Raw genomic sequence first — 24,104 nt, forward strand, 5'->3', positions numbered from 1 at the left:
CAACATAATCAATAAAATTAGAAATCAATCATAAAAGAATATCAAAGAATCCATATACTTCGAAACTAAACAACATACTGTTAAGTAACCTTTGACCTAAACAAGGAATCACATTTACTAACAAGTGAGTCACACGGATATGCCAGAGTCAGATGGTGGGGCGCCTCTCTCCAACCATAATGGAGAACATCGTAAAATTATACAGCAAAGGATGTGGATCTAAGAAGGGGTGGACATTCGAGGTCTTTTTTACAGTCAGGGTGGGATTCCTTGGGGGGGGGATAAGGAACATCGGTGACAGTAGGAAGACATGAAGGGCTCCTCTAGTGCTGGCCACATGGGTAGTTTCCTCTATGATGATTCGCTTAGTCGCACATCAATAATCAGTGTGTATTTCAAAGTATGGTTTTCCTTTGGTCTGTGTGTCTGTTTTCCTATCAGTATCACCATACTGTTTTGATTACTATAGCTTTGCAGTATAATTTGAAATCAGGAAACATGATGACTCCAGCTATGTTCTTCTCTCTCAAGACTACTTTGGCTCTTTGGGGTCTTTTGTGGCCCCATTGGGGTTTTAGAATTGTTTTTCCTATTTCTATGAAAAATGCCTCTGGACTTTTGATAGCGATTGTACTGAACCTATAAATGGTTTGGACTAATATGGACATTGTAACAATATTAATTCTTCTAATCCCTGAACATGGGGTATTATTCCATTGACTTATATTTTCTTCAGTTTCTTTCATCAAGGTCTTGTCATTTTTAGAAATACAAATTTTCAAGCCCCATCCCAGACACATTAAATCAGAAACTCTGGAGGTGGGGCCTGGCACTCTGTGTCTCAACAAGCCATCTGGAGGCCTGTGATGCACGCTCAAGTGTGGGGAGTGCGAATGACCCACCGGAGCCGAGTTCCTGACAACTCCAACAAAGACATTGACTTTGTTTCATTGTTGCCTCTTGGGACGATCATGTTTGTGACTTTTGTGCATCCAATTCAAGTCGAAATTCCTATCCCTGTGGTATGGCAATTTGATTAGCTCACTCTGATCAGCTCATTTCACATAATCACACACCTTCTTACCAAATAACCTCACTTCCTGCTGGTTAGCAAGTTCCTCTGACATTGATGGTAAGATGCTTAGAAATATAGTCTATACCAAACCTTGCTCTGCTTCTATAATCTCCCTTCATAAACACAGAGTTGCTGTGAAGATTACAGATAGGGTTGCCCGAATTGTTACGACTATGAGCATCATTATCTTGAGAAGGTTGCTTTTCTTTACTCATTTCAGTCTGCAGGGGCCGAAAGTCTTGCTGGCTCATCAAAGGACACTGCAGGAAAGACTGCAAACCCAGTGAGCAGATGAAGAAGCCATGTAAACATGGGGACTACTGCTGCGTTCCAAGCAAGGCAGATTCCCAGCCACATGGACCAACCCAAGCCCCTATCAGGATCTCCCAGAATGCTAATAATTATTTGGAAAAAAAAAACGATCTTTGGGTGAATAGGCCAGTTGTCATCACGAGGTCAGCAAGAATTTAGAGTAAAGCAGGAAAACTGGGGGCTTCTCGGTCTGGGGACTAATGCCAGTCTCTTTTCGTGGTTTCATTAAACCACGTGACCTCCTCCCTGCTGTCCTCATGAGGCTGGATCAAGACCTTGAGGTGCCCAACATACTAAAAATACCACAGTGTGCCACCTCATCACTATTTAATTCTAAAAAAAACCCAAAAAAAAACAGAAAAACTAGCCCTGGTTGGTGTAGCTCAGTGGATTGAGCACAGGCCTGTGAACCAGAGGATCGTGGTTCAATTCCCAGTCAGGGCGCATGCCTGGGTTGCAGGCCAGTTCCCTGCAGGCCAACTCCCAGCAGGGGACGCACAAAAGGCAACCCTACATTGATATTTCTCTCCCTCTCTCCTTCCCCTCTAAAGATAAATAAATAAAAATAAAATCTTTAAAAAAATAAATTATATATATATATATACACAAAGAAAAACTAATTAAATATTTAGAAGGAAATCCAGATAATTTCCAGTGTTTTCCATGAAAACATTCTCAAAAAATGTGACATTCAGGATCAAATTACTTTACCCAGGAAAACCACTTTTCTGTTCCTTCTGCGCCTGCTTTGCTGGTGTCCCAGTCTGTTGCACTGTGTTCTCCATCTGGGCCTTTGCCTTTCCAAAAAGAGTTTGGGAAGCCTCTGAGGAATTCCTCATTTTATACATGTCTTTTTAAAAAAATATTTTATTTATCTATCTTTAGAGGGGAAGGGAAGAGAGAGGAAGAGAAATATCAATGTATAGTTACTTCTCGTGCATCCTCTGCAGGGAACTGGCCTGCAACCCAGGGCATGTGCCCTGACTGGGAATTGAACTGTGATTCTTTGGTTCACAGGCCCGTGCTCAATCCACTGAGCTACACCAGCCAGGGTGGTGTCTTCTGATTCAACACAGTAGCTCTTTGACTTTTTGACCAGTGGGTACCAGGACATTAAGAGGTTTTTTTGTAAAACAGAAGACACCTCAGGTAAACGCATTGCATTAATTATGAACTCACGTTTGGTTGGAAACTTCTGTCTGACGTAGACCAGTAGAACAAGTAGAACAGAATCGACAGCCTGGAATTAACCCCCTGCATGTATATTCAACTAATATTTGACAAGGGAGCCAAGAATACTCAATGGGGAAACAATAGTCTCTTCAACAAATGGTATTGAGGAAACTGGATAACCACACACAGAAAAATTAAATTGGACCCTATCTTACAAAGCTCACAAAAATTAACTCCAAAATGGAGTAAAGACTTAAATTTATGAGAAACCATAAAACTCCTAGGAGAAAACTCCCAGTAAAAAAAACTCCTTGAGTTTTTGTATTAAACATGTAAGGAACTCACACAATTCAATAGCATGTAAATAAACAATTCAATTCAGAAATGGCCAAAGAACTGGAATAGACATTTTCCCAAAGATACACAAATGGTCAACACATACATGAAAAGGTGCTCAACATCACTAATCATTAGGGCAATCCAAATAAACACTACAGCAAGACATCACTTCGCATGTTTTAGAGTGGGTATTATCAAGAAGACGAAAAATAACGAGGGTTGTCAAGAATGTGGAGGAAAGGAAACCCTTGTTCATGTTAGCAGGAATGGTGATTGGTTCAGCCACTATGGAAAGCAGGATGGAGGGTCATCAAGCAATGAAAAATAGAACTATCATATATGATTCAGCAATTTCACTTCTGGGAATATACCCAAAAGAAATGAAAACAGGATATCAAAGAGATGTCTGCACTTCCATGGTTATTGCAGCATTATCCACAATAGCTAACGTAGGGAAACAACCTAACATCAAAGAATTGATGGGTAGCCTTGGCTGGTATGGTTCAGTGGATTGAGTGCCAGCCTATGAACCAAAGGATCACTAGTTCGATTCCAGGTCAAGGCACATGCCTGGGTTGCGGGCCTGGTCCCCAGATGGGGCCACGTGAGAGGCAACCACACATGGATGTTTCTCTCCCTCTCAAAAAATTAAAATAATAATAAAAAAGAATTGATGGATAAAGAAAATGTGGTATAAATAAACAATGAAGTGTTAATCAACCATGAGAAAGAAGGAAGCAAGGGTTGATTCAGGGTGAAAATGTGATGAAAACTAGGCAGGACGGGGCTGACTCTGGAGGTCACATTAGGGCTCTGCATCCCACAGGCAGGTCTGAATGGCAAGGCCTTCACAGACACCCCAGGCCTCCAGTGGCCTCCAGGGTGTGGCTGTCACAAGTAACATCCCAAGTTACTGGGGAGCTGCCTTGGGTCAGGAGCATTGACATTGGATAAAATCTCTCCTTGATTCCTGCTATAAATGATCTCCCTCAAACTTTGCCACAAACCAGCTCTCTATTATCTCAGGCAAATCGCTTCCCTTCGTGGACACATATACAAGAGATTTGGATTAGAGATTGGCATGGGCTCTGACCTTTATTTCCACAAACCTTCACTGAGAATATGGTTTGTGCCTTAGGATTCAAAAATGAGAGCTACAGTCCTTATTCTCAGGAACCTCAGAGTCCAGTGGGGATAAATAGACAAGTAAATAGATGGTTGAAAAGCAGGCTTATGCTGGAGTGATGGGGCAATATGCAGAAAAAGCAGGACCCGGACGAGGGGCCTGGGGAAACCAGGGAAGATGTCCTGGCATACAGGCCCTCCCTCTCCATATCTCCAAACGCACCTTAAATGCCCGTGACTCATAATCACTGCTTGACCTCCAGTGCCTGTATCAGATGTTCAATCAGTGTGCCAGCCAGTAGACAAATGCTCCGCCTGGTTTAGCTTTTATGTACCTGTGCAGTTCAGCTCCCCATCCCTCTGCCCCCAGAGAGGCCAATAAAACGCTAGTTCACATGCACACTGGACAAAGTGTTCTGAACTCCCGGACCCATTGCCTCCTGCTTCCCGAGGACCATGAGGCTCCTGCTTCTGACTCTTGCTGCCCTTGCGTTCCTACCACAAGCAATCCCAGGTAATTGGAACCCTGGGAAGTTGCAGAAATGGAGGTAGAAGGGGTCCTGGCCCATGGAAACTTCAGTATGGTACTGTACCCCTCAACCTGGGCAGCTCCACGGTTCCCCCTTGGGACGATGCCCCTCGCAGGCATAGCCTAAGGGTAGGACAAGCCCTTGCTCCATAGACAGGGGCAAACCCAACAACCAGAGTTAGCACCTAAGGAACCAGGTGAGAATCTGATTCATGTCAGTTCTGACACACTTTGCCAGCTGTGTCAGCTCCGGAAAGTGATTCCCAAAGCCCACTCGTCTCCTGTTTTCTTGGTCCTAAAAGTCCTGTTACAGCTTTAACTGAGGCCCCTTGTTTCATACCCTGGAATTTGGCAAACAGGTCAGAGGAGATCTGTGGAGCTATATGGAAAAGTTAGCAAAGAAAGTCTAGAGTTTTACTAATTACTGCTTTTTAAAGCATATGTCAAGTTATGAGCAGACCTTTGAAACTGCTGCTGCATGGACCTGAATAGTTTCTTATTCAAAGTACACTGTATGTCTCTCAAGATATATTTCAATGTGTGAACAAAGTCATACGAAAATGAATTTATTTGTTTCTGTCTTATAAAAAAGTGACACATTATAATGGTTTTACAATGCTCTCCTTTCACTTAATGTTCTGTGATCATCTTTCCAAGTTATCGAGGAAAGATTGGTCTCGTTCTTAGTAAAATTCCACTATATGATCATTGAATGTACAGTCATTTAAAATTTTTCTAATTTTTAAATAACATCTCAGTGAACATACTGATATAAGCATCTTTATATATTAGGACAAGGACTTCAATAGAATAGTTTTCTTGAGGTCAAAAGGCCAAGTGAAGTGTTAGTGTGAAATATTTTATCTCGTGAAGTCTTCCCTTATATGCCTTCCGAGACACTGCCGGTAGAAATCGCTGGCTGTTGGGGTTTCGAGTAGTTTTTCAGTTGCAATTCCAGACACAGTCAGGAATAATTCTGCGTGGTCTACATGGGGTCGCTCGTGTCTGCTTTCAGTTCTGATGGGGGTGTTGAGACTAGGAAAGAGACAGGAGTGCGAGATTTTGTCAAAGCAACCCATGAATCGTGGAAACTCAGAGCGTGTCAGTAGTGAAGGATATATTACATGTTCTGGGGTTTCAAGTCTGAGTGTTCTGCTAAGAGATATGAATGTGGGGTGATTTGCTTGGAGGAGTAGTTGCAATGAGGAAGCATAAAGCCTTCATGTTTTACCTTGGACGTCACCTGCATTGAAGGAAGAAGAGTAAAATTCAGTGACATGGGTAGGGACAGGGGGATCTCCACACTTCTCACCTGTGGTGCCCAAGACTCACTGCGTCACCACAATCCCTCCAACACAGCATTTTTACCAATCCGATGGGGATGAAATATCATACTATTGTTCTAATGTGCGTTCCATCTAATCCTGTGATCAAAATATCTGAATGGCTTCCCTTCGATGCCTTGCAAGACCCTCTGTTATCTCAACCTCCATTACATTTCTCCAATTATTCTCCACCTAACTTACCCTACAGCCACCATAGCCACCTCATAGCCGTTCAGAAACTTTGGGGTAGAACCTGCCTCTGGGCCTTTGCACTTGCGGCTTTCTCTGCCTGGTCCACCCTTCCCCCAGTTAATCTCACAGCTCACTCACTTCCCTCCCAGGGAAACCTTGTATCACTTCCCTTCTGATCACAAACTCTGTACACCCCCTTCCTCGCGTCACTATTCTTTATTATGCTTTCATTCCATCTGCCTGTACTGAGCATAAGGAATGTTTTATTTTCTTCTCTGACTGCCTCATATTTGTCTCCTAAAAAGACTGAAATCTACAAGAGAGAAGCGAGCTGAGTTTATTTGCATGATGGATGTATCCACGTGTGTGTTGAATAGCACGTGGCATGTAGTCAAACCCAACGAATATTTGTTGTAAGAGTTTATTTGACCCAAACTGATGACAATTATTCGTTGAGTGATTAATAAGCAAGTGACTTTTTCCATTTCCATTCATTGATTATTTCTATCTTTTGTCCATGGTTTCTACTGAGCAGGTAAGGCCTTCTTGTTGCTATTAGGAGTTCTTTATTTTTTATATTATTCCTTAATCAGCTTTAGTCACTGGGCATATTATCCCCCAATCTGTCATGAACTGTGAACTCTGCCCATGATATGCCCTTCACTGAAGGAAAATACTGAATTCTGGTCTGATCAAATTCAACAATAGTTTGCCGGGTGGGTTGTGCTTGGTGACTTTGTTGAAGTTCGTCCCCATTCTTACGTCTCAAGGGAAATCTCTGACATTATTTTTCCATAAGATTTTAGCTTTGCCTTTCAAGTTTAGATCGTCAAGCCACCAGCTGGGATGTGTAAATCCAGTTTTACTTTTCTCATGGAGTGAGTAAGTCATCCCAACACTGTATGCTAAATAATTTCTCCACTGATGTGCGGCGCCATTGTTACTGCAGGTGGAGGTCTTCGTCTGAGCGAGTTTCTATTTCGGGCTGTCTGTTCTGTTCCATTGTTCTCTCTGTTCTTGTAACAACACTTCATTCTTTGCAACACTGTGACTTTATAAGCTGTCAGGGTCTAGAAGGATAAGTCTTTGTCTTGCTTTTTTTAAAAGGTAATCTTAGTTATCAGTGGTTTTTATTCTTCATGGTCAATTTTGAAATAAAATAATAAAGTCTCCAAAAATTTTGATTTGTATTTTGATGAGGATTGCATTCAATTTATGGATTAATTTAGGGTCAAGTGAATCTGTATAATAATTAAGGCATTCCATCCAGGCTCACATGTTTCTGTTAGAGTTTTAAAATATATCCCATGGAGGTCTTACATATCCTTCGTTTCAATTAGATACTGAATAGCTATGCCATAATTTTTATTATATTTCCTAGTTAGTTATTGTGGATGTCAAGAAGTGCTGCTGAATAAGAGTTTGTTCATTTCTTTTTTATTATAATTGTAACGCTAGAATGGATGACAATTTTATGACTTTCCTTCTGATCTTCATACTTTTCTTTTCTTTTCTTTTTTTCCCTTTAAACACTGACCAGGTCCACCACTGTTATTTCAAACAACAACAGTAGTAGAGAGTATTTTGTTGCCTGACCTCACTGGGTATTAGTTTTTCCGTTAGTAGCACTAGCTCTGGAATTTGATGCGTAACTTTTACCAAATTGAGGAAATTGCTCCTATTCCTGCTTTGCCTAGAGTTTAGGGTTTTCATCATAAACAAGCATTGAAGTTTACCAAATTATTTTCTGCATTAAATAACACAATTCTGTCATTTATCTCCTTAATTTTATGAAGATGGTGAATCTCATTAAAAGATTTTCTAATGTTGGCCCTGGCTGGTGTAGCTCAGTGGATTGAGTGTGGGCCTGCGAACCACACAATCACGGTTCAATTCCCAGTCAGGGCACATGCCTGGGTTGCAGGCCAGTTCCCAGCAGGGAACTCATGAGAGGCAACCGTACTTTGATAGTTCTCTCCTTCCCTTCCCCTCTAAAGATAAATAAATAAAATCTTTAAAAAATATATTTAAAAAAAGATTTTCTAATGTTGGATGGTATTCTATATTCAGAGTCAAACCCTACTTGATCATGAAGTATTTTAATACACTGTCGAATTCAGTTGACTAATTCTTTATTTAGAATATTCAAATTTTACATTCATAAAGAAAACGACCTATCATTTTTTTGGTTTTAGAACAGAGACACAGCAGCCTCATAAACAATGACCCAGAGAACTTTCCTCCACACCCTCCCAGTCCCCGTGGCTATTTTCTGGAACATTTTGTGCATAGTAGCTCTTGGATCATCTGTGAAAGTAGTAGAACGTACCTTTAAAATCATCCAGGGTAACAGCAGTGTTGGCAATAGCCGAAAAAGGAAGCAATCTGAAGGTCCATTGAGTGACGAATGGATAAACCCATGTGGCGTATACATGCAATAGAATGTTATTTAGCCTTTGGGGATGAACAGTGAAGACTTAATGCCAAGTAAGATAAGACAGGTGCAAAAGGACAAATACTATACGATTCCGCTCATCGGAGGCACTATGAATAGTCAGGTTCCTAGAGACGCAGAGTTGCCCGGTGGCTGCCCGGGCTCTGAGAAGGGCTGTTTTCAGTGGGTAGGGTTTCCGTGCATGAGATGAAAAGAGCTCTGTGGGTGGACGGTGGTCAGGGCGGCCTAACGGTGTGGATGAGTGCGATGCGCCTGAACTGTTTGCTCAGCAGTGCTAACTTTTATGTTGTATGTATTTATCAAAATTTTTAAAAATCATTCAGCACTTAGGCTTTCCAGAAGAAGAGGTTGATTTTTTTTCCTACCATTTCAATTTCCAAACACTTATTGATTTACTTAAGTTTGTGTTTTCCATCCCTGGGATATTTTTAGAAGTGTCCACATTTCATCCAGCGTTTCACTTGCATTCATGTGCAGTTGTCGATAACTCTTCTGTTATTCATTTTAATATGGCATATCTTTTTTAATTTCACCATTTCACTATGGATACCATTTGTACTTTTCACTTGTTTTTTTTTTAAGATTTTACTTATTTATCCTTAGAGGGGAAGGGAAGGAGAGGAGAGAAATATCAATGTATGGTTGCTTCTCATGAGGCCCCTGCTGTGAACTGGCCTGCAATCCAGGCATGTGCCCTGACTGGGAATCGAACCGCGAGTGTGTAGTTTGCAGGCCCGCGCTCAATCCACTGAGCTACACCAGCCAGGGCTGTACTTTTCACTTTTTAATGAATCTTTTCAGAAGCTTTCTGAGTTCATTACTTCTGTCTTCATTATTTCTGACTTTCTTGCTACTCTTCGAATCTAAGATTTATTTTTCTATCCTCTTATTTAATTTCCAAATACACAGAATTTTCCAGTCTAATTTCATTGCATTTGATTTGAAAACAAAGAATGTATGATATGAATCACATGGAACGTAGTGAGATTTTTTTTTTATGTCCTGCAATTCTCTACATAAAAATGTGGTCCACGGACTAGAAGTATTAGCATCACCCAGAGAACTGTCAGAAAAGCAGAAACTCACACCCCACCCCACCTACTGAATCAGAATCTGCATTTTAACAAGAACTCTACGTGATTAATACGCACGTTACTGGCCTGGGCAGATGCAGCCTCTCAGGTGGGAATACCTGCACCATTCTCAGATTCTAGTAATGTTCTACTTCTTAATTAGAATGCAGGTTCATGGGTATTCATTTTATTATTATTTTAAGCTATACAGATATGTTTTGTGTGCTCATTTTAAGGTATATTTTGCTATAGAATGTATTCAAAGAAATCTAATCACACGAGGTATGACCAATGCCAATAACTCAATCACAGTGAGGATGAGATGAACTTTACGCAGGTAGCTTCATTATAATTGGCTTCCATCCCTCAGGACTAACAAGTTTCTTTCCATTTACAGTAAGATGCACTCACTTTCAGACCATTTAAAAATTTGGTGGGAACAGATATTTTTAGAAACATGGACAGTATTTTACCAGCCCTGAGCCGGACAGTCTCGCAGCCATGGTCCCGCTGTACCCCACGGAGGTGTTATGGATGCCGAGCCCACAGTTGTGCTTGTAAAACGGAGGGCATCAGTAACCTAAAACCAGTGGTCTTTCCCTTTGTTATTCAGCCTTTGGTAGAAAAAAATGCTGGCAAAACATGGGGCACTGCAGGAGATACTGTGAAGTCGAGGAAGAGGTAAAATCGGCATGCAAAAACCATCGAGTCTGCTGCGTGCCTGTGGAGAAGGGCCACAAGCCAGTGAGCCGTGGCAAGGAAGTGCCCAGGACATCTTCCACACAAGCAAGTACCATGGATTTCATTATAATGATACCATCCACCTCTTCCGACTTGGAAGTGGACCTCTCGGAAGCAGAAAACGAGCAGTCTGACCAGGTACTGGAAACTGAAATGTCTCCCCCACCAGTTCGTCGAAGCTCATGACTTCCTCTCAGCTGCCACCCACCTGTCGTCCAAGTGATGGACTCGGGTGTGCAAGGTACTGAAAATACAACAGTGACACACTCTGCCCTCCATCCGTGTGTGATTCTAGACGACAGACAGCTGTGTAAGGAAGTTCAGAAGCTCCCAGTACTGCCATTGATAAACTCCTCAGCGCTTTTCTCGAAATGTGCAATTATTTCCATGACAAATTTTAACCCAGTTTGAACGCCCCTCATTTGCTGGTGCCATCTACACAGGCTTAATCACTTAGTTAAGCATTCCAGGACTAATCTTTCCATTTGTCTGTCTGTCTTCTTAACAAGTGGTTTGGGGTCCCAGGAGCACCCCTCCCTCTTGATGGCGGTGGAAACTGTCACAATCAAAATTTTAAATCCTTGCATTTATGAGCCCTGACCATTGTGGCTCAGTGGGTTGAGCATCTTCCCATAAACCAGAAGGTGGCCTTTTGATTCCAGGTCAGGGCACAGGCCTGGGCTATGGGCCAGGTCCCCAGCGGGGGGCTTCTGAGAAGCAACCGATAGGTGTTTCTCACATCCGTGTTTCTCTCTCTCTCCATGCCTTCCCTTCTCTTGAAAAATAAATAAATAAATAAAATCTTTAAATCCTTGCATTTATGAGAGTAGCTTCTAGCATGCTCAGAGCTTTCTTTAGAGCAGGGTATGCCTCAGGGGAAAGCAACCATTTTCCTATGAGCTTCGGCTCCAAAGCCCTGTGTTACTACTCCCTGTAGGAAACGGTCTGGCCCAGACGGTGGTCTGGCCCATGAGCTCTAAGGCCTCCTTTTGCCCTAGTTGCTTCCAGGCCGGACTAGAAAGGGCTGAAGGGCTGCCCTCACGGGCACATGACCTTGAGCAAGCCTCGATCACACACGGATGTCCAAAGGTAAGCCTTTTAATTGTGCGAGAGAGATGGGCCATCTTGTCCACCTGGTTACTGAGAGCTTCATTTGTCTCTCGGATGGTGTAAAAATGTCAAGCACAATTGTTTTTTACCACATAGTCACGGGGGCGTGAAGCACAGCACAGGAAATGTAGGTGGCACTATCCTAACTAACTTCCCGTGCTATTAGGTGGATAATTATCAAGAGGATTAGTTTATAAGTTAGAAATGTCTAATCACCATGCTGTACGACCAAAACTAACAGAAAATAATATCCAATGTCAACCGTAATTGGACATTTTTCTAACTTTTAGACTTGAATATCTTCACTTGCCCTTTCAGAGAGGTGCGTCCACAGAGCCCCGCCACGCACCTCGTTGCTGCAAGCCCTCTCATCCTGCCTTTCTGAGACCCGGACCGACCCCCCAGCCAGCCCATTATCACTGTCACAGATCACTGTGGGTCCACACTCTGCACCCACCTCCTTCTGCGGAGAAGGTTTTCCTTGCTCCCTGTCCAATTCCAAACCGGAAGTCTCGGTTCTGAACAGGCCGTTTCCACCTAACATTGGAATGCTTCTCCCCAGGGGTCGGACAGTACTCAACTGATGGGAAATTCAAATCTCATGAATTTATTTTTTCAGATGATTATTGAAATTAATCTAATGATCATTTGAATTTTGGAAGTCTGCAAGTCTGAACCTCCAGGCTGCGGTTTCTGTCCGCCTTCATTCACGGTGCCTTATTGCCTCGTGCGCTTCGTGATTCACGGCTCTGAGCTGTGCATTGGCTTGGATTTTTATCTGAGCGAATTAACTGGGTCCTGACTTCAAGCTCTGCCTTTGCATCTACTTCTGTCAGACAGCTCTGGCACTACTAGTTCGGGACAGCTTTAAGCTAAATCGTCAGCTGTATCCTTTTTCCCCACCAGACCATCTATATGCTATGAGTTCAGGCTAAGAGACTAGGTGAGAGCCAGCTTGTGATTCTAAGTTGTTAGTGGAGATTTTTTTGCCTACATACTGTGTACAAAGTTTCAAGACCAGGCAACTGCCCTTGAAACACCTGGTGAAGGAGGAATGTTGTAGCTGTTTTATCCCCACTTAGCATAAGTAGCACTTCCAGGGCTGAAATGTATGCAGGACTCTCCTGTCAGACTCAGTTGTCCAGACCCTGGGCACTGTCTCCTCTCCCGGGCCTTCCCCCGCTCCCCTGGCCAAAGCTGTGGAAACCATAGCTCAAGTTCACTTGGTTCAGCAAATGCTTCAGTTACGGCCTTCGCAAAAGCACCTGGTTTCACTTGACCATCACATTCTTTACTCTTTTCACAAGGTCAAAGCTGCTTAAGAAGTTTTTTGTATAATTCAAATAAGTTATTCTGTTTTCAGTAGGAGGGTTAATTTGGGTTTTTAGACCAAATTATTCTGCCAGAAACACAGGCCCAGAACCAACACTTTTCTCTAGATGGTACCCCTCGTTGCTGTGCGAGGGTGGGTGGCAGCCCCGAAGCAGGGAGGAAGAAGACGATTGTCAAAGGATAAAACTGTCCCTCGGTGTCTGAAACCGAAGTGATGAAATGGTTGCTTTCTTAAACAAAAGAGAGCCACGCTGGTCAGGCCTAGGCTTGCTGAGCAGAGCAAGGAGCTGAGCTTACATAGCTCAGGGAGGAAGCAGCTTCGGGGAGTGCCGTTGGTTACAGACGTGGGGATGGGTGGGTGACAACTTAGAAGGGTGTGCACTGAGGGGCACCCAGAGGCAACTGGCTGACTTTCAAAGCATAATACTGTCCCTGACAATTTGGTTTTCAGAAGCGTGTTCACTGAAGGGAGTTGCCGCTGGTGGAGAAGGAAGGCTTAAGAACGTTCAAAGAGTTTACTAGTTGTCATGGCAATGGAACTGTCAGCCTTTTCCTAGGAATAGGGACAGTTTTTATTCTCACAAGAAAAGAGAAACTTTAGGGGATACAATGAGGCGAATGACAGAGGAACGCCAAAAGATAATGGAGAAGGCACAACCCCAAAGTTAGGAAGAAAACAAAGGAGTCACAGAAGCCAATCAAGATAAGGTTTTCAACAGGGCAATGGACTATGGTTGAAAATGCTACCAAGAAGCAAAGTGACACATTAGTGGAGCAATACCCATGAAACTTTCAAAAGGGAGCCCAGTTGGTGACCTTGGCCAGAGCCCGTTCAATACAACAATAAACACAAAAACAAATTGTACCAAGTTGTGAGGAGGCACAGAAATAAAAAAAAAGTAATTGGCCAGTGTAGCTGCTTTCCCTTGGAACTAAAGATGGAGAAAGAAATTAGGTATTAGTGGAAGTAAGACATAAACAGTAAAATTAGAATGTTACCTTAAAAGCTACTGTTGGTTGTAATTGGGGGCGCAAGCTTCCTAGATTTTCGGGAATCAGAAGGCCTTAATAATTACCAAAAGAAACAGCAGCATTCAATATTCCAGTTCCTTCCCCGATAACACCTAACTTGACACTTGGCAAGGACAACTTATTCTTTCTTACAGCAGCTGGTTAGGAGGTTCTTCCATGAGCTAAGGCATATTTGTCTGCAAGTCCTTCACCCACTGCCCCATGGATGCACCACACTAGTTCTAACCCACCCACGAACCCCACGGAACATAATAAAGTCACAGCTCTGCCTAGCCTAGCCCTCAACCTGCCCTCAATGGATTCAAGTCCATTCTCTCCCTATCTTCACTGATTTGTGTAGATTCGTTCTCTTCTTGTACTCCTTTTCTAGACTTCTCTCTCACAGGACTGGGTCCAGGAGGCGACAGGTCTCTCATCATGCAAGGCTCAATCTCACCTCGATTTGAATGAATGAAAGACAAGGGTGTCAGGTGCATGATTTTAATGAGGGGTTTTGACAGCAGGGTGAGGAGGTGATCACCAGCACTCAGGACACTTTTGGCCAGTGGGTCTCTCACCTCCAGTCACTATCGTCTTCTGTGCTGAACATGTTTATTCTCATGTAGGACTGGAGGCAGCATGGTCGATAATCTCTGCAATAGAGGTAGGGATATTCGGTCTTTTTGCAAGAAGTTCTACAGATTCCCTTGTCACCCATGCATCGAAGGATGTGACGCTTGCCTGGACAAAAAACAAAGGCAAAAAAACCCAAATACTTAATTTCCATTTAGCAGTAATATAGATATGAGGAGTCAGGGAGCATAGTCAAAACCTGAAGGGCTAAAACAATAATGACACACCACTAACACACCTATTAGAATGGCCAAATCCCGGAACACTGCAAACACCAAGTGTGGGCAAGGCTGTGGAGCAACTGGAACTCACACACATTGCTTATACAGGCCCTTTGGAAGAGGGTTTGGTGGTTTCTTGTAAAACTAAACATACTCTTACCATATAAACCAGCAATTACACCCTTGGTATTTACCCAAAGGACTTGAAAGCTGATGTCCACCCACAAGTCTGCATGCAGGTGTTTATAGTAGCTTTACTCGTAATTCCCAAAATTTGGAAGCCACCAAGATGTCCTTCAGTAGGTGAATGGGTAAAGTCTGGTACCTCCATACAATGGAATATTATTCAGCACTAAAAAGAAATAAGTTACCAGCCCTGGCTGGTGTGGCTCAGTGGATTGAGTGCCGGCCTGCAAATCAAAGGGTCGCCAGCTCCATCCCCAGTCCGGGCACATGCCTGGGTTTCGGGCCAGGTCCCTAGTAGAGAACACAAGAGAGGCCCTCTCCTTCTCTCCTCTTTCTCCCTCCCTTCCTCTCTCCAAAAACAAACAAATAAAATCTTTTAAAAAAGAAATAAGCTCTTAAGTCATGAACAGACATGGAGGAAGCTTAAATGCAATTACTAAGTGAAAGGAGCCAATCTGAAAAGGCCACACATACTATATGACTCCAACTATATGACATTCTGGAAAAGGCGGAACTATGGAGATAGTAAAAATGTCAGCTGTTGTCATGGGGTGGGGTGGCGGAGAGATGAATAAGCAGAGCACGGAGGGTCTGGGAGGCAGGAAAAACTCTCTATGATACTATAATTGTGGATTCGTGTCATTATACATTTGTCCAAACCCATAGACTGGACAACACCAAGAGCAAGCTGCAGCGTACACTGTGGGCTTTGGGTGATCGTGATGTGTTGAGGCAGATTTATCAATGGTGACAAACGTACACTCCAGTGGGGGATGTCGATAATTGGGGAGGCTGAACAGGAGCAGAGAGTATGTGAGAAAGCTCTGTGCCTTCTTCTCACTCTTGCTGAGAACCTAAAACCAGTCTACAAAAAAAGTATGTTTTAAAAAGGAATCCCTTACAAATAAATAAAGTTGCTACAAACATTCATTTAGAGTTTTGAAACTAAATTTTTCATTTCTCTGGAATCAGTACCCAAGAATGCATTTTCTGAGTAGTATGGTGAGTATATTTTTGTTTTTTTAAAAAAGGAAACTGCCCATCTATTTTCCAGAGTGGTTGTATCAGTTAACATTCTCACCAGCAATGTATAAAAGACCCAGTTCCTCTGCGTCCTTGCCAACACTTGGTGTTGTCGCCATTTTTAATGTTAGCTATTCTAATAACCTCATTGTAGCCTTAATTTGTATTTCTTTCATTAAACATCTTTTCACATGCTTTTTTGCCATCTGTATATCTTCTTCAGTGAAATGTCTTTTCACGACTTTCTTCTAATTGGATTTCTTTTACTATTGAGTTCTCAGTTGCTCCTATAGAGTAGATACAAGTCCTTCGTCAAATAAGTGGTTTGAAAATATTCATCCCAGTCTGTCATTTGTCTTTTCATCCACTCTTCTCATAGGGCCTCTGTCAGAGTGAAAGTTTTAAATCTTGATTAAACCCAATTAATTGATTATTTCTTTTTATGAATTATGCTTCTCATATCTAGCCCTACATCTGAAAGTTTTTTCCCATGTTTTCTTTCAGAAGATTTAAATCTATGGTCCATTTTGATTTAATTTTTTACAAGTTTTGAGGTTGAGATTGAGGTGTTTGTGGTTTTTCGTCTGTATGTGTGTGTTTTGTTTGTTTGTTTGTTTTGCTTACAAATTCAGATTGCTCCAGCACTGCTTGTTTAAAAGAACATCTTTCTCCCACTGAGTTGCTTTGGGCAGTTTGGGTTGTACTTGTGTGTGGCTATTTTTAGGCTTCCTGTCCTTCCCACCAATACCAGCCTGTCTCGATTACTTTAGTTAAATAAGTCTTGAGATCTGGTAGAATGATTCCTCTAACTTTATTCTTCTTTTCAGAAAGAAATACATATATTTGTGAGGTAATGGGTGCGTTAATTAACCAGAGAGGGGAATTTTCACAATGTATATGTGTATCAAGTCATGAAAATGGCCACCTTAAATATCTTACACTTTTATGTGTTGATAAAGCTCAACTCAATTAATTAAAATACAAATAAATAAAATAACCCAAGGAGCTGTAGAGTGGTTAATAGAATAGAATCTGAAATCAAGACCCTAGGTTCAAATCCCAGCTCTGGCTTTACTTGCAGCATAAACTTGGACAAATTTCTGTATTGTCTCTCCTATTCTTTTTTTGTCTATGGGGACTCTAATATTCCCTATCTCTTGGGTCAACCTCTTAAACCCAAACTTCTGAACCTGGCAACCAAGAGCCTGATATTCATCCACAAATGGCTGTCAGCATCCAACCTTTGCCAGAACTTGTACTTGGTGCTGGGCACATAGGGTCTCCTGTGTCCAAATGGGCTTAATGCAAAGTCTAACATACCTGTGTACCCAGGCACATGTGCAATGATGTCCTAAGTCCCTGTACTGAGTGAAAGGGATCCACTGCATTTTATTTTGAACAGAGAGCATGTGTTGCCTAAGTGAGGGGGAGAAGAGATAAGGAAAAAACATTTTTACTCCTGTGGACCTTGGACAGGAATGAAGATGAACTCCTCATCTAAGCACCAAATGTAACTTAGGTGATGGGAACTGGTGCACAGAACGGAGGCTGAGTAGAGCTTTAGCTACACTGGCAGACTCGTGTATAAATACTAGGAAATGCCCAGGACAGGTGCCCAGTCTATCCTGCTTTGGGGTCATGATGCCTCTGTAACTGTCAGGTGAACCTCTCACCCAAAGGCGCGTGCTACTTACTGCCAATGTTCTGCCCACCTTCATCACCCCTCAGGCTATGAGGAAGAAGAGGGAGGCTCAGGGAAGCCTTGCTGGAGCAAGCACCGAGCCCTGTCTGCCACATCCCCTGGACCTGAGGTCCATCCCGTCTTCCCCGAGAAGGACGGCCACTGTGAGATCTGCATCCGAGAGAAGTGTGTAGAAGTGCCCGGCTGAGATGGCGGAGCAGGCAGGCAAGCCTGTTTCATACCTTCCCCCTGGAGAAAGGCCGTGGCACCCACAGAAAGGGGGTTCAAAGGTGCCCAATCTAACCCCAAAGTTTTCGTCAGGGGCTTTGCAGCGCCTGACATCCACCCTCCTGTCAACCCCACGTTGCTCTGCATCAGCACTCACTGTTATTACCCGCATCGGCCTCATCTCATCTCCCATCTCCCCTCAGACATGACCTGCTCATTTCTCTCCGCATTACCTTGAACCTGCTTAGGAACAAAGGCCACTTTTCCTCCTTGGGCCTCAGTCTCCCCATCTGTGACATGGGAAGACAGGAAAGTTGCCTGGATCAAAGATTCTCAGCGTTTGAGGGTGATCAGGAATGAAGGAAGTCTGGCAGGGAAATCAGGGGATGGGACCTTATCTCCCAAAGGAACAATTGGAGAGAATTTTCAAAATTTCATATGCCCAGATCCCAAGTTCAGAGATTCAGACACAGGGATAACTGTCTTCTGAAAACTTACCGTGTCTCAGCACTGCGTTCCAAACCCTTTTCTAACCCCCAGAGCTGTCTCTGTGTGCCCCTTGTAAAGCATGGCAGATTCATGATAAATGCTGTTGGCCGAGGGAATAGGTAAGGCCTCATATGAATTAACTTGGTCGGGGCATGAATGGCTATGTGTGGAGAGGGTGACACCAGGCCTCGGTTATTGGAGAACCCTCAGACTACCTCCCACGCTATGAAAGCGATGTCTTTTAAGAGCAAACTACCTGATGAGTAAGAACCCACTTGAGCAAGGCCCAGGAGCTGCTTCGCATCTTTCCTCGAAGCCAGAGCCAGAGCCAAATACACCTGAGGCGGTGGTCGTCTGATCCCTGCGGCTCGGGAAAGATCCCCACCCCGCCTCATACCTGATACATTAGCCAGTTGTGTCCACACCCCAATCCACTCATGCTCTCAGACGTGAACTCTTCATTTATGTGTTCATTCACTCAAGAAACACTCACTAAGTCGCATCTGTGCCAAGCACTGCACTTGACATCAGGCATGTGGACATAAATCAGATGCCTGGTATGTGTATGTGTGGAAGATTAGTGGGAAGCAGGCAGCGCCTGAAATAATTACACAATAACTTGATATGATCCATACCCTCGTAAGAGTGACAGTTTGTGAAGCCAATAGGAACTCACTTTGAATCCCTGCTCCACCTAATGTTGTGTGACCTTAGCTAATTGTGCCACTTCTCTAGATCTCCGTTGCTTCACCAGTAAGGATGGGATGGTAAGAGGGCTGTTGTAAAACTGGAATGATTTCAGGCCTACAAATACCACACACAGTGCCTGACACATAACTGTCAATGAGAACTATTATAATTTAAAAAAATAGTGAACTTTACCCTGGCTTGTATGGCTCAGTGGGTTGAGTGCTGGCCTGAGAACCGAGCAGTCACCGGTTTGATTCCCAGTCAGGGCACATGCCCGGGTTGCAGCCCAGGTCCCCAGTAGGGGGTGTAGGAGAGGCAACCACACATTGATGTTTCTCTCTCTCTCTTTCTCCCTCCCTTTCTCTAAAAATAAATAAAGTCTTTTTAAAAAATAGTGAGCTTATGTGAAATCTTTCATGAGTATAGACATCAGCTGGGCTTTGAAGGGGCAGAAGGACTTCATCACAGAGGTGAGCCCGGTGATGCAGACAAGGTGGAGGAGGACTGTGAACAGGTGTAGCTGAAGAGAAAGCCTGTGAGCGGCTGTCATGAGAAGTAAGCAGAGAGCAACATAGTCGGGTGAATTTCCGAGAAAGAATCTCTCTGATAATAGAGACTAAAGCAAAGACAATCTGGAGGCAGGGAAGCCTGCGAAGTATTCTGGCCTCACCCAGGGCCTCAGGCACAGGTGACTACAGCCTGGAAGTCCCCAGGCACAGATTGGCCCTGAGACTGAAACACAGGTTACACATCTCTTGCTTCTGAGGTGGGTTTGGTGATGGGTCATGAGCCAGAGCAGAACCTAAACTCCTGGCACAACCCTAACATTGTGGGCCCTGGGGCTAATCCAAATGGAGGCTCATAAATTATATGTCTGAATATGTACTAGTTGTGAATCAAGCAAACAAACAGAATAAATAAAATATACCCTAATCGCCTTTTGTGAAATATTCTTTCACAATCACCTGAGGGGTCAGATCCGATTTTATGATTCTTAGATTCTTCAGAGTTCCTCACGGGAATGTGAAATCACCAGGAGCTGGCTGAGCCCAAGCCTGCCTCTCTTCCGGCCCATCCCCAGCTCTGCCCCACACCGCGCGGAGATTCACACGCACAGACATGGACACTCCAGCCTGAGTACCTAAGCTCTGCCCCGGCCCCTGACGCTCTCCTGCCTGGGAGTGAAAGGCCCTCGAGGTCCCTGGAAGCAGGCACAAGGACTCTTTGGTCAGGAAACCGCAGGGCCCGGCTATTCGAAGCATAGTCTATGAAGTCATGAGGCCACACGTTGTAGGTGAACAAAGTATCTCCCTTGCCCCATTAACCCCTCACCACAAGGGAAGGGACTAAGCCCAGGGGAGAATCGGGATTAAAGAAGGGGGAGGAGTCTCTCTTCCCAGACTCTGAGGGTGGAAATACTGACTTGAGGGCAAGCTGTCTGCACAGGTCAGAGTGAACTCCTCTGATCTGCCCCTGCGTTGGGCACCGGGCACCGCGCTTTACGGAACACTGCGTTCTCTGACCTCATCGCACGGAACACAGCATTGTTCTCTTGTGTTGGCTGAATAAAGCCCAGAGGGTGGGATCTAAGATAATAATGCCTGGGAAGATACCTCTAGAATCCTCTATATCCCCAATCAGAATTCTTGAACATTCCCCATGGGTGATCCTTCTCCCAGACAAAATTTTTAGTTCAAGTGAGACACGCTTCTATGGTCCTCAGAGTCAAACGCCACTGGAAGATGCATAGCACACATTCCCACTGGAAGACGCATAGCACACATTCCTTAAATGCCTGAATAAATCAATGAATGAGAGCAACAGCCAGCATTTACTGAGACCTTACTATGTACTGAGCACTGTGCTCGCCATGTTCTCATTTCCTTCTCACCCTACCCAGGGATGGAGTCTCTTATTCCATTTTTCCAACAGGGAAGCTGATGTCCTGAGACGTGAAGATACATGTCCGACAACGGCCAGTGGCAGAGCCGAGGTGAGCAAATGAATGAATAAAACCATGAAAGAATGTAGAGAATAAATGCATTTATGAATTAGTAAGTTTATATATTTTATCTTTTCATAGTGCCTGGAAACTTTCTGATCCTTGGGACTGTGAGCTCTTGAGCATCAAAAGGCATCTCAGTCAACTTACCCAGAAATCCAAGGATTTGGGCGCTGCTCAGTCCCTGTTCACCCCTAGTCCATTCACCCCCAAGATGGACCAACTCTCCAAGTCCGGGAGCACCCCCTCCCCCTCTAGGCATCCGCTGTGCCTCTCAGGCTCAGCTTTCCACGCGTGCTCCTCCGTCCACTCCTGGCCCCATAGCCTTTCCTGCAGCTGGAACATGAGGGACAATCTTCAAGACTGTAGTCATCACTCCACTGCTGTGACTCAGCCTCGGGGATGTCTCTCTGCTACAGTTACCCCCATCTGCCATCCCCTCACCCTCAATCCATCTGGAGTGTCATTTCTCATGATGGACAGGCACAAGAAACCGATTTGTGAGCTGTAGTGGAATGTGGAAACTAAGAAACTTGAAGTCAAGCCATTCCTAGCCACGATTTCCATTTATCTTCCACCTCTGTGGCCAGGCCTGACCTTATGTTTGGGTTTTCTAGTAGGCAGAGGAGTGGTCCAGGGGTGTATCCCATCAATTGTCACTGGCTCCATTGTTAAGTAACGGCTAAGGATACAGCACCGTTTACGATTTGGGCAGCGTATGACGTGCTCTTCATCATCTTTGCACACCAACCGGCACTGTCCATTCATCCAACAGGACACTATTGAGTACAGGAACAACCGTGTTAGTATCCCCTGAGGTGGGGCGGAGGGCGGGGCAAGAGGAAGCAGAGAAGGAGCAGGAGGACTGGGGAGAAGGGCAGAGAGGAGGTTGAGTCGTCAATGCTGGGGCCAGTCCCGGGAAAGGAGAGAAGAGATCTGAAAGGGGAAAGAATGGAGACAGTTGTTCCAAAACTGGGAACACGGAGGTTTTTTAGAAAGCTTTTTTTTCAGACATTCCACCCTTCTGTCTTCCTAGCCCCCAACCTTCTACTTCTAAGTTTGGGATCGATTGCTGCCATTGAAACTCAAACCTGATAGAGCTTGGGAATAATGGGAAAAGGACAAAACACCCTATAATACAAGGTTATGAAGGGGACTCACACGCACTTCAACAGAGCTGCCTCTCCATCAGTAGCCTGGCCCTGTCTAACTTAAGCCCAACAAGCCCCAGCTCCAGCTAAAACCCAATCTCCAATTCCCCTTAACCGCATATTCACCTATTTCAAACTCAAAACCCAGTCCAACCTTAATTAGAACCCCAGCCTTACCCAGCTCAATGCGCCTTGAGCCCCAATCCCAAGCCAAACCCAAATCCAAGCGAGTCACCGACCCCAGTTCTGAGCAGTAACCCCTCTCCACACCGCACCTCTAATAAACACCCCGCACCACCCAGCACTGACTCCCAGCCTCGGGCCAACCCCCCGTCTGGTCTTCAACACCAGCTTCACTCACCCGGAATCCACCCCTCTCCAGCCCACCCCGAACCATCAGTGCACCCCAGCTCCTCCCCTCCAGCTCATCCAAGTCCTCCCTCCCTCACACCTCCTCACAACTCACCCCCAGCCTTCAATCTAATCTCCCGAAGCCCCCAAAAGTCCCCAACCTACACCCAGACTCTACCCCCAAGCCCACTCCCAAGGTCCCACCAGAATACTCTCCTGCCCTCACGTGCCAGATGCTCCGAGCATCTGTCGTCCCACCGCCTTGGCCAAAAAAGCACCGGGGAGAGATCTGGGCACGAGGTGATAATGGGCAAACCTCCCAAAGCCACGGGAAATGGGGAAGAGCTCCCATGCTGCCCCCGGCGAGGAGGAAGGGGAAGAAGAGGAGTTCGCAACTGGGACCCCTGACACTTGAGAGACCTGGGTTACCTGACACCACTGGCTCGGTGGCCAGAAGGACTGCGAGAAACAGGAGTAGAGGCTTCATGGCTGGCAGGTCGCAGGAGAAGAAGGCGGCTGGGTTGCCGGGGATAGAGACAGAGCTCTCTGCAGTCAGACGAGCCTTGCTTTTATTGGCAGGGCCGTGGGCAGTGAAGTATAGCGGGAGAGGATTTATATGAGATCAGCCAGGCCGAAGGACAGCGTGTAGCAAATGTGGCCGCGAAGCACGAGGGCAGCATGTGGGAAACTGGCCAGCACCCGGGCCGAAGTGGCTTTGCCTCCCGATAAGGAGACAAGCAGATTAAAGCCGTCTGGCTTTTTGAGACCCCTAAGCACATTATTTGATTAATACTTAAACACATATTGAGGAACATTTAGTGAAAAGAACAAAAACATCCTCAGTTTTTTAATGGGAGGATACACACATGTATCGTTTCTGAACCTTGAACTTGCCAAGCTCACTCGCAGTTCAGGAGATTTGTTCCTCCTGCAAAGTCTCTCCTCCAGACCTCGCCATGGCTGGCTCCTGCTCATCCCTCGGTCTCATCCCAAATGTCACCTGCTTGGAGAGGCTTTTCCTGGCCACCTGGATAATGACAGTGCTCCCACTTACAGTCACCCCGTCTCATAATCAACTGTGTTGTGACCCTCACAGGTTTTTTGGTTCATTCTAAACTTAATTTTACATGTGTAACCTTTGTCTCTCTCACTAGAGTGTCAGAATTTTGCGTCGGAACCCCAGGGCCCATCACATGAGCTGGTGTAAGTAAGTGTAGTTAGAATACAATTCAGATAGTAATTTGACTATTTTAACAAATATTCCTTCCCCAAACAATAATTTCTCTTTTTTTAAGATTTTATTTATTTTATCTTTAGAGGAGAAGGGAAGGAGAGAAACATCAATGTATGGTTGCCTCTCGTGAGTCCCCTGCTAGGAACTGGCCTGCAACCCAGGCATGTGCCCTGATTGGGAATCGAACCGCGATCGTGTGGTTTGCAGGCCCGCGCTCAATCCATTGAGCTACACCAGCCAGGGCCCCAAACAATAATTTCAAAAGGCAGACATTGGTTTCTTTTTTTGTTTAAATTTACCACAGTCAATTTTTTAAATCCTCATCTGAGGATAGGTTTATTGATTATTTTTTAAGAGAGAGAAACACAGATGTGAGAAACACTGATCCGTTGCCTCCCATATGCACCCCAACTGGGGATTGAA

At 44.5% G+C, this 24,104-nt stretch overlaps 1 protein-coding gene across 2 annotated transcripts; it reads right to left on the bottom strand.

The window, feature by feature from the left end:
• Positions 1 to 14,330: 14,330 nt before the first annotated feature.
• DEFB119 (defensin beta 119) lies at positions 14,331 to 23,103 on the bottom strand. Of its 2 annotated transcripts, none has more exons than XM_037044703.1 (2): positions 22,877 to 23,103; positions 14,331 to 14,533 (listed from the first exon to the last, which is right to left on the bottom strand). In XM_037044703.1, exons 1-2 carry the CDS (start codon positions 22,932 to 22,934, stop codon positions 14,367 to 14,369), a joined length of 225 nt encoding a protein of 74 aa, XP_036900598.1. In that variant the 5' UTR covers positions 22,935 to 23,103; the 3' UTR covers positions 14,331 to 14,366. The 2 variants fall into 2 exon arrangements, with proteins under 2 accessions (XP_036900598.1, XP_036900597.1); XM_037044702.1 differs by lacking the exon at positions 14,331 to 14,533 and adding an exon at positions 21,033 to 21,724.
• Between the last annotated feature and the right edge of the window lie 1,001 nt (positions 23,104 to 24,104).

This window comes from Sturnira hondurensis, unplaced genomic scaffold (genome assembly GCF_014824575.4).
Source record: "Sturnira hondurensis isolate 20B ecotype Veracruz unplaced genomic scaffold, ASM1482457v3 Scaffold0004136, whole genome shotgun sequence".
Classification (NCBI taxonomy): Eukaryota; Metazoa; Chordata; class Mammalia; order Chiroptera; family Phyllostomidae; genus Sturnira; species Sturnira hondurensis.

Excerpts from the sequence above, each read along its gene's own strand:
- DEFB119 (XM_037044702.1), bottom strand. The coding sequence starts at position 22,934 with ATGAAGCCTCTACTCCTGTTTCTCGCAGTCCTTCTGGCCACCGAGCCA. Across the intron at positions 21,725-22,876 it reads CACCGAGCCAGTGGTGTCAG|TGTCCTGTTGGATGAATGGA; the intron begins GTAACCCAGGTC and ends TGTACTCAATAG.